This window comes from Mizuhopecten yessoensis, unplaced genomic scaffold, assembly GCF_002113885.1.
Source record: "Mizuhopecten yessoensis strain PY_sf001 unplaced genomic scaffold, ASM211388v2 scaffold1539, whole genome shotgun sequence".
NCBI classification, from domain to species: Eukaryota; Metazoa; Mollusca; class Bivalvia; order Pectinida; family Pectinidae; genus Mizuhopecten; species Mizuhopecten yessoensis.
Window position 1 is genome coordinate 943,563 of NW_018404097.1, and position 11,108 is coordinate 954,670.

Below are 11,108 nucleotides of genomic sequence, written 5' to 3' on the forward strand. Positions count from 1 at the left end.
TCCGTTTTTGTTCTTTAGACATTTTCAAAAAAGTCTTCAGAAATTCAATGTTTGATAATATTTCTAACCAGGTTTTTAAAATGAGGTTGTTACAATACTTGCAAAGTTTGATGATTTAGCTCTGAAAATACAGTTTTTTTTAAAGAATAAACAAGTTAAAATGGCGGCTTTGATGTGTGAGGGTTATTTTCCATGACACATTAGAACACGAACTCCTTTTTAATTCATTATTTAATTTCGAAAACATCTCCAGATATTCATTCAAACATAATATTTCTAGCCAGCTTTTTCAAATAAGGTTTTTACATTACATATACTTGCAAAGTTACATAATTGAGCTCTGAATATACAAGTTAAAATGGCGGCTGTGATGTGGGAGGGTTTATTCCTTTCATGACACCGGCACTACTTACTAGTTCATTATTCAATTTCAAAAACGTATTCAGATATTACATTATATTTCTAACCAGCTTCTTAATATAAGCCATTTATGTCTAGGATATGTGACATGTTGACACGAACTACACGACCGAATTCTCACTGGTAACACATTGACCAGACTATCGCCACCAGCTAGGATCGATATCATTTTGCTTCGACATGTGCTTTCAGTAGCTATCAAAACAAGCACTCACAGACCAGGTTCCGAGTGATAGCGCCGCCCCGCAACCCAAGTTTCGCGGCGTATCTTATTCCACTGCCTTAACAATATGATCATGCGTGTTTTTGCGAGATCTGCGTGAGTTGCCAATCTCTGTAATATAAATGTATAAGTCTCTGTTTAAACACAATATTTATATACAGGAACTGGATTAGTTTGGATTTATTGGCGCTCTCAGTTGACATGTATATGATAAAATTGGAAGATTTATTCTGAAAATAGTGTTTCACAATTCATCACTCATTTTTTTCCACTTTCAACATTGGGGACAAAAAAAGGCGCCGGCACACCCTACTACCTGTGTTAGTTGGTTGATCGGTAATTAGTTCACCTTGAATTCACATGTACATCAGGTACATTAGGTGTCGTAAATGCAATTTGGCCAAGGTATTAAGTGGCAAGACCTACAGGTAGTACCTTATAACATTCTATCTGTATATCTCAGTTTGAGGTTACATTGAATGTATGCTGGCCCGGAATTAGATTTCCGTGATTCAGGCTTGACTGTTAATAACTTCTCTTTAGGATAAGAACACTATTGATGTCTTTATTTGTCTGTTATTCAGATTTATTTGTAAAGAGCGTGTGCTAATTCTATAAAGTGATATATTCTATTTTTTCTATGGTCGTATACTTACTAAAAATTAACCATATACACATATATAATAAAATTTAATAAATTATAAGAAAGTAATGCTTATGAAATGCTGTTCTTCGACCACAGTGACATGCATCCTTAACAAGTTCGACAAGCTAAGGCAAGCGCCCAGGCACCAAGATGAAAACATGATCATGTGACCAACATGTATTTATCGCCATTTTGTATTGTGTTGGCAGTTGTATCTACTGATTTCTGCTGGTTGACAGCAAGTGACAGTCGTTCCTGTTTTCTGTGGGGGAGATAACCTCAGGGATATATTTGACACATCTCCTTAGTTAACACCAACTTGAAGATTTCCGAGCAACCGGATATTTATGATTTCTTGGTAAGAATTGCCCGAGGAAATGTAATGGATCGGTGTGTAAAAAAATGTCGTCCGTCGCGTTCATGTGTTGTCATTTATAGACTCAAGAAGCAAAACCCATGTCGAATGATATACATCATTGCTGTTACTGTGTATCTACGTATCTACGAGATACCTGAGAAATTACGCTGAGTTCTTCAGTGTACGTTAAGAATTATGAGTTGGATAAATTTAGTTTTGTACTAACGGAGAGTTGATGACAATGATGTGTTGATTAACCGCTCGTGATCGTTTGACAGCTTAATAATGATTACTTCATGAGAAGGCCTAGTTCACTGAACGTCGCTTTACGTGCACGGCATATCAATGTTTTAAACCCTGTGTCTTTGCTTAGTATAAGGGAACCAAATGTATCTTGTTCCTAATCAGGTGTTGAATTGGTATTTTAAAAAAAAAAGAGTATTTTTTTTGTGTTAAAATGTGTGGTAGTTGTTAGACCGGTATGTGAAACGTATGTCCTGGAGTGCACAGGCCATTAAGGACATATTTGGGTGCTCATCCTAAATATTTTAGGGGCCTCTTCTCCTCGTGTGTTATGTTTGTCTCAAAGCTAAAATTCTCTATCAGATATATCTGATAGTTTGATTATCTATCGTGTTGTGCAGCAAGTGTCATTTTCAAAATATTGTTTGTACTGCTCTGTTGGTGACCTTTTAATTACACATGTCCATGAAGTTTGTCATATGATGTCTTTTTTTGAGTCAGTTTGACATATTTATATACCACAGGCACTTACAAAAATGTAGGCAGTATTTTTCTTATGACATCAAAGAACACATCCAGATTTGCAACAAAAACCTTTCAAGACAGAGATGTTCTCAACCTGATAGGCATTATGTATGTCTTTTTGTATTAAGGATCGTGGATTGTTTATTAGTGATTTAAAGAATATTTCCAAAGTGTTTCTAGCAACTTGAAAGTAACCATATAGGATTTGGATATATATACACATTTCACAATAATTAAATAACTTAGCAAATACACATGAACAGTGTAAATTTGTGATGGAGCAGTGCTGACAAATTTTTGGAAATAAAAAATAAATAAGGGACATGTTGCCAATTTATTTCTTCACTCTAGATCTATGTACTCACATATTTTGAAAATTTGATATTATTTTTTTCATAACTGAAACAATGCCTAATTTATAATTTTCCTGTTATTTAAGGTACTCTGATCATGTCCAGTGTTGACAAGGAGAATGAAGACGTAACAGAAAACCCACACCCTGAAGATGAAGCAGAATCTGACCTGAACCTTCCTGAGGGAGCTGAAGGTCAGTATGGCATTGAGGATGGAGCAGAAGGTCAGGGCAGGAATGAGGCAGAGAGTGAGGACAGCATAGAGGAAGGTACTGAGGCAGAGCTGGAGGCAGAGGATGAAGCGTTGGCCCACCAGGCTGTGGCCAGACCAGTGGAATCGGCCAGCAGTCAGGATGAAAGGAGCAACACTGAAGCAGGGGAGGAGGCAGATTCTGACTCTGAAACAGAAGACTTTGTTATGCAAACTGCTGAAGGAGCATCCCTTGTAGAGGGACAGGAAAGCAGGAACTATGAAGGAGGGGGAGATAATCCAGAGCAGGATATGCATTCGGGCAATTCCACAGGGGCAGAGGGTAATGTGGATATTCCTACACAACATGAACAATCATGTGATTTGGCAGAGGCAGATGTTGGTGTGATAAATGTAAAGGGTAATCTGGGAGACAGAGACATGGAGACAGAATCTGACAGGCATCTTGTTGACAGTGATGTGTCCTGTAGGACTAAGGAAGATAATTTGGGTGAGAAAAAAATCTCTATGGTAGAGTCTGGTGAGGATTTGGTTGAGGCGGATACGAAAATGGTTAGTGAGTCTGTTGAAGCTGATTCTGACATGACCTGTGGAAATGAGAACATTACTGACCAGGACTTGCCAGAGAGTAGTGCTAGTGCACTTAACTCTGAACGGCCAAGACTGTCAGAGGAGGCGTGTAGGAAAATGGACGATGAAGAGGAATCGGTCAGTGTAAAGGAAGATGTGACTGAGGATGCCAGTAATATTCTTCTGGAGGATGAGTTGGGTAGTGTTCATGACAAACAAGTACTTCACATCAAAAAGACACTTCATCGTGGTGAAAGTGGAGAGTCTTGGGAGCCAGAATGTGATCAAGACTCTGATGAAATGCGAGGTCCTATAGAATCACCTGATTCTAATAGTCAGTCAAATGTTTGTGAGAGTCAAAGTCCAATAAATCATTTAAATCAGGAACCATCAGTCACCTGTGAGAGAATTGAGTTGGTTGTGACTGAAGACAGTGTATTACAGGAAAGCACTGTTGAAACTTCTAATCACCAAGGTTTGGCTGTGTGTCCACAAAATCAACATTCTAGTCAACGTGTGAGTGACTCGAACAGCTCCATGTCTACTGTTCCTGAGGTTACTGGGAATGGAGAATGTTCAGCTAGTCAGGGGATAGACCAGCGTCTTTCACACGACACAAATAAGGGAAATAACTCTGTGTGTGACGATACTGTAAATACTGATACAAATACAGGGAATAACAACTCTATATGTATTGCTAGAGACATTCACGAAAAACATTCCAGTGAGGATTCTCATGCCTCTCACAAATACAATGACGAAGACTGCAGCCGCCTCAGTACAGATTCACCCAGTAGTGATGCTGACAGAGGTACACAAAAGGGGAATAACTCTGATAGGGACAAGGCAGACAACTCTAAAAAGAGTAGTAGTGACAAACATTTGGATTATAGACCAAACATAAGTAAACAATTAAAGGAAGCAACACAACAAAACTGTGATATGGTTAAACCGTGCCTGCCTAGTAAAGTAGGTACAGTAGATGACGATCTTTTAGATGAGCTGGAATCAGAATTGACCAATCAGAATCCAGAAAGGTCAGCTGTTGGTATCATTGACCCAGATTTGACATTAACGTTGGATAGTGAAAGTGGAGATGCCACTCCTACTGGCAGGCTAAGTCCAGTGCTTCCGAATGGTTTTGTCCATGTGGGTGTCCACTCAAAGCTGGTACAGAAGTTACAGGCCTTACAGCAGGAGATAAAGAGGTCCAAGGGCCACATACAGAAAGAACAAAAGGAAACCCAAAGGTAAAAATGTCACTGGATTTTACATATATACAGAAGATGAGTGATTTGAATGTATTTCATGTACATTTAGGAACAGGGCTGTCACCTGGTCTGTGCTGGGTACCGGTATACGTACTTCTACATAATTTTTGTCACAAAATACCCCCCCCAAAAAATAAAACACAACCAATATCATGCCCAGCTACGTTCAGGCCAGGATTTGTCATTACAAAGGTGAAATCTGTTAGGTAGTGGTGTAACGATATATTTTACTATCGATAGATTACAATTGTACACCTCTCGGTTTGATTAATTGATGACAACTTAATGAACTTGATAACAATCGTCGATATCATGCTAAACAATTCGATAGTTTCAAAACTTCTATAACACTTACAGTTTTCATTATCACACCATGCAATTATGAGTACTGATAATTCAGTCGTTATCATTAAGACGCACTTGACTGTGCTAACACAAGGTGTCGGGCGCAGTAGTCACTATAAGATATTAATCTCAGTGGGTTTTAATTGCATAAATGCATGACTAATTTGCATATTTAAAAAAAAATGACCTTATACCAACGAACCTTCAAAGAATTGATAGAAAGACAAAGGTAAGCAAAGTATCCAATACTATTGCAATACTATTGTGATAGTATACCACAATAATTGAATTATCGCAATAGTGTTTCCCCCAATAGCAAAAGTGAAAGAAAAAAACATGCAATAGCTATAGTCACCCCTACTTTTAGGAGTCAAAAATGGGCAGATATAATACTTTCTCCGAGTATCTCTGAATGTAGAACACTGTACGCTCCTAATCTGATTTACGACAATCTTTGGCCATGTTTAGGCTATAGCTATTGTTAATATTTGTTTTGTTTGTTATGGGAGTTTTTGGTTGACACAAAAGTATTAAAAAGTTTCCAACTTTCATGTATCAGGTATGACTTCAAGCTGATTCCATTTGAAGCAAGTTAGTTTGGAACAGATATAAAGGGCTAGGCATTTCTGTTGACATTAGAAAATACATGTACACAAAGTAGCTAGCTGTGTTATTCAAAATGAATCTAGAAATATAATATGTACACACCTTTTGTTACCAGAGAGAAATCAATAAAGGTTCACATGTCGGTACTGTAAAAGAAATATGACATTGTACATAAATATGTGTTTCTTTCCTGAGTACACACTATACATACCACACCAGTTACATGTAATGTAACTCACAGGGTATCAAGAAACACACAATATATAATAATAATTGAAGGTTAAGGATATAACACTGCATCAGTGATAATTATAGAAGAGTTTCACTTTTTGAGCTATTTTTCTACTTTAAATGAAATAATAACAAGATTTTTTTTTTCTGGTTTAGAGTTACTTCCCTTGTCAAATAATTCATCTTTTATTTCGATGTTATGCATCCGTAGGACCAACAGTGTATAGGTGCCAAGTTAAAAGTGTATCCATAGGACCAACAGTGTATATAGGTGCCAAGTTAAAAGTGTATCCATAGGACCAACAGTGTATATAGGTGCCAAGTTAAAAGTGTATCTGTAGAACCAACAGTGTAAAGGTGCCAAGTTAAAAGTGTATCCATATGACCAACAGTGTATAGGTGCCAAGTTAAAAGTGTATTTGTAGGACCAACAGGGAATAGGTGCCAAGTTAAAAGTGTATCCGTAGGACCAACAGTGTATATAGGTGCCAAGGTAAAAGTGAATCCGTAGGACCAACAGTGTGTATAGGTGCCAAGTTAAAAGTGTATCTGTAGAACCAACAGTGTATAGGTGCCAAGTTAAAAGTGTATCCATAGGACCAACAGTGTGTAGGTGCCAAGTTAAAAGTGTATTTGTAGGACCAACAGGGAATAGGTGCCAAGTTAAAAGTGTATCCGTAGGACCAACAGTGTATATAGGTGCCAAGTTAAAAGTGTATACTTAGGACCAACAGGGAATAGGTGCCAAGTTAAAAGTGTATCCGTAGGACCAACAGTGTATAGCTAAAGGTGCCAAGGTAAAAAGGTATCAGTAGGACCAACAGTGTATATGTATAGGTGCCAAGTTAAAAGAGTATCTGTAGGTATAGGACCAACAGTGTATAGGTGCCAAGTTAAAAGTGTATCCGTAGGTATAGGACCAACACTATATAGGTGCCAAGTTAAGAGTGTATCCATAGGACCAACAGTGTATAGCTATAGGTGCCAAGATAAAAGGGTATCCGTAGGACCAACGGTGTATATAGGTGCCAAGTTAAAAGTGTATCCGGAGGACCAACAGTGTATAAGTGCCAACTTAAAATTGTATCTGTAGGACCAACATGTGTACAGTGTATAGGTGGCAAGTTAAAAGTGTATCCGTAGGACCAACAGTGTATAGGTGCCAAGGTAAAAGTGAATCCGTAGGACCAACAGTGTATATAGGTGCCAAGTTAAAAGTATATCCATAGGACCAACAGTGTATATAGGTGCCAAGTTAAAAGTATATGCATAGGACCAACAGTGTATATAGGTGCCAAGTTAAAAGTGTATCTATAGGACCAACAGTGTATATAGGTGTCAAGTTAAAAGTGTATCCTTAGGACCAACAGTGTATAGGTGCCAAGTTAAAAGTGTATCCTTAGGACCAACAGTGTATATAGGTGCCAAGTTAAAAGTATATCCATAGGACCAACAGTGTATATAGGTGCCAAGTTAAAAGTGTATCCGTAGGACCAACAGTGTATAGGTGCCAAGGTAAAAGTGAATCGGTAGGACCAACAGTGTATATGTATAGGTGCCAAGTTAAAAGTGTATCCTTAGGACCAACAGTGTATATAGGTGCCAAGTTAAAAGTGTATCCTTAGGACCAACAGTGTATAGGTGCCAAGTTAAAAGTGAATTTGTAGGCCCACCAGGGAATAGGTGCCAAGTTAAAAGTGTATCCGTAGGACCAACAGTGTATAGGTGCCAAGGTAAAAGTGAATCGGTAGGAACAACAGTGTATATGTATAGGTGCCAAGTTAAAAGGGTATCCTTAGGACCAACAGTGTATATAGGTGCCAAGTTAAAGGGGACCAACAGTGTATAGGTGCCAAGGTAAAAGTGAATCGGTAGGAACAACAGTGTATATGTATAGGTGCCAAGTTAAAAGGGTATCCTTAGGACCAACAGTGTATATAGGTGCCAAGTTAAACATGTATCCATAGGACCAACAGTGAATATAGGAGCCAAGTTAAAAGAGTATCTATAGGACCAACAGTGTATATAGGTGCCACGTTAAAAGTGTATCTATAGGACCAACAGTGTATATAGGTGCCAAGTTAAACGTGTATCCATAGGACCAACAGTGCATATAGGTGCCAAGTTAAACATGTATCCATAGGACCAACAGTGAATATAGGAGCCAAGTTAAAAGAGTATCTATAGGACCAACAGTGTATATAGGTGCCACGTTAAAAGTGTATCTATAGGACCAACAGTGTATATAGGGGCCAAGTTAAAAGTGTATCCATAGGACCAACAGTGTATAGGTGCCAATTTAAAAGTGTATCTATAGGACCAACAGTGTATAGGTGCCAAGTTAAAAGTGAATACGTAGGACCAACAGTGTATATAGGTGCCAAGTTAAACATGTATCCATAGGCCCAACAGTGTATATAGGTGCCAAGTTAAAAGTGTATCTATAGGAACAACAGTGTATATAGATGCCAAGTTAAAAGTGTATCTATAGGACCAACAGGGTATATAGGTGCCAAGTTAAAAGTGTATCCATAGGACCAACAGGGTATATAGGTGCCAAGTTAAAAGTGTATCCATAGGACCAACAGTGTATAGTTGCCAAGATAAAAGTGTATCTATAGGACCAACAGAGTATATAGGTGCCAAGTTAAAAGTGTATCCATAGGACCCAACAGTGTATATAGGTGTCAAGTTAAAAGTGTATCTATAGGACCAACAGTGTATATAGGAGGTGCCAAGTTAAAGGTGTATCCATAGGACCAACAGTGTATATAGGTGCCAAGTTAAAAGTGGATCCGTAGGACCGACAGAATAGGTGCCAAGTTAAAAGTGTATCCGTAGGACCAACAGTGTATAGGTGCCAAGTTAAAAGTGAATACGTAGGACCAACAGTGTATATAGGTGCCAAGTTAAAGGTGTATCCATAGGACCAACAGTGTATATAGGTGCCAAGTTAAACGTGTATCCATAGGACCAACAGTGTATATACGTGCCAAGTTAAACATGTATCCATAGGACCAACAGTGTATATAGGTGCCAAGTTAAACATGTATCCATAGGCCCAACAGTGTATATAGGTGCCAAGTTAAAAGTGTATCGATATGACCAACAGTGTATAGGTGCCAAGTTAAAAGTGTATCCATAGGACCAACAGGGTATATAGGTGCCAAGTTAAAAGTGTATCCATAGGACCAACAGTGTATATAGGCGCCAAGTTAAACGTGTATCCATAGGACCAACAGTGCATATAGGTGCCAAGTTAAACATGTATCCATAGGACCAACAGTGAATATAGGAGCCAAGTTAAAAGAGTATCTATAGGACCAACAGTGTATATAGGTGCCACGTTAAAAGTGTATCTATAGGACCAACAGTGTATAGGTGCCAAGTTAACAGTGTATCTATAGGACCAACAGTGTATATAGGTGCCACGTTAAAAGTGTATCTATAGGACCAACAGTGTATATAGGCGCCAAGTTAAACGTGTATCCATAGGACCAACAGTGTATATACGTGCCAAGTTAAACATGTATCCATAGGACCAACAGTGAATATAGGAGCCAAGTTAAAAGAGTATCTATAGGACCAACAGTGTATATAGGTGCCACGTTAAAAGTGTATCTATAGGACCAACAGTGTATATAGGCGCCAAGTTAAACGTGTATCCATAGGACCAACAGTGCATATAGGTGCCAAGTTAAACATGTATCCATAGGACCAACAGTGAATATAGGAGCCAAGTTAAAAGAGTATCTATAGGACCAACAGTGTATATAGGTGCCACGTTAAAAGTGTATCTATAGGACCAACAGTGTATAGGTGCCAAGTTAAAAGTGTATCCGTAGGACCAACAGTGTATAGGTGCCAAGGTAAAAGTGAATCGGTAGGAACAACAGTGTATATGTATAGGTGCCAAGTTAAAAGGGTATCCTTAGGACCAACAGTGTATATAGGTGCCAAGTTAAAAGGGTATCCATAGGACCAACAGTGTATAGGTGCCAAGTTAAAAGTGTATCTATAGGACCAACAGTGTATATAGGTGCCAAGTTAAACGTGTATCCATAGGACCAACAGTGTATATAGGTGCCAAGTTAAACATGTATCCATAGGACCAACAGTGTATATAGGTGCCAAGTTAAAAGTGTATCCATAGGACCAACAGTGTATAGCTATAGGTGCCAAGGTAAAAGTGAATCCGTAGGACCAACAGTGTATAGCTATATATATAGGTGCCAAGTTAAGTCTTATATTTCTTTTTTCTTTTTTCATGTATATTTTTCATTGAGGAAAATTTTAAATACTAAATGTTAAATGCTTCATTTTCAAAATTTGATGTCAGATGGAAAAGTTCTGTAGAATTAGACTTGGACAAATATTTCATGACAGTGACTGGTAATAATCTATTTTAACTTTGTGATGCCTTTTACTTGAATACATGTACATAATAATATATGTGTTTACTATATGTACATATTATGTTCATGTGCAAATTAGGTAAGATTTTGTACATACATGGGAATATGCTGGTATACCAAATGTAAACCAGATAATACATTTATACCTGGCCTGACATGTCAATACTGTGTGTCCAGCTGTGTCTAAGTCACTATCAGTAAATACCCAGACAAATGTTGTACCTACAAATGGGCATTGATTTCTGTTGCCCTCACCTTACACAGGTCTAAACCTAGATGAATAATTGATGGTTATAGCTGCTCTACGTTGTGTAGTAGATCTATAGAATGGCAATAGATAAAAACGTCTGAAATAAGTATAGATTTCTATTTGGCTTTTCCATTTTAAAGCTGTAGTTATATAATTAGCTCACCTGGCACGAAGTGCCAAGTGAGCTTATGCCGTGGTGCGGCGTCCGTCGTCCGTCCGTCCGTCCGTCCGTCGTCCGTCCGTCGTCCGTCCGTCGTCAATATTTTACTTTAAACGACTTCTTCTTAATAACCGAAAGGCCTAGGGTGATGATATTTGGCCAGAAGCAAACTGGGATGAAGGGCTACCAAGTTTGTTCAAATAAATGACCTTCATCTATTTTCAAGGTCACAGGGGTCAAATATGTTAAAAACTTTAAACAACTTCTTCTCAATAACCAAA

The 11,108-nt window shown here is 38.2% G+C and overlaps 1 protein-coding gene across 2 annotated transcripts in view; it reads left to right on the forward strand.

Moving 5' to 3' along the window:
* Positions 1 to 1,469: 1,469 nt before the first annotated feature.
* LOC110464693 (coiled-coil domain-containing protein 186-like) overlaps positions 1,470 to 11,108 on the forward strand; it is a 36,816-nt gene continuing 27,177 nt past the window's right edge. For both annotated transcript variants that reach the window (XM_021520045.1, XM_021520052.1), the window contains exons 1-2: positions 1,470 to 1,647; positions 2,855 to 4,799. In XM_021520045.1, coding sequence (XP_021375720.1) covers positions 2,866 to 4,799 — 1,934 coding nt within the window. In that variant the 5' untranslated portion in view covers positions 1,470 to 1,647; positions 2,855 to 2,865. The remainder of the gene's footprint in view (positions 1,648 to 2,854; positions 4,800 to 11,108) is intronic.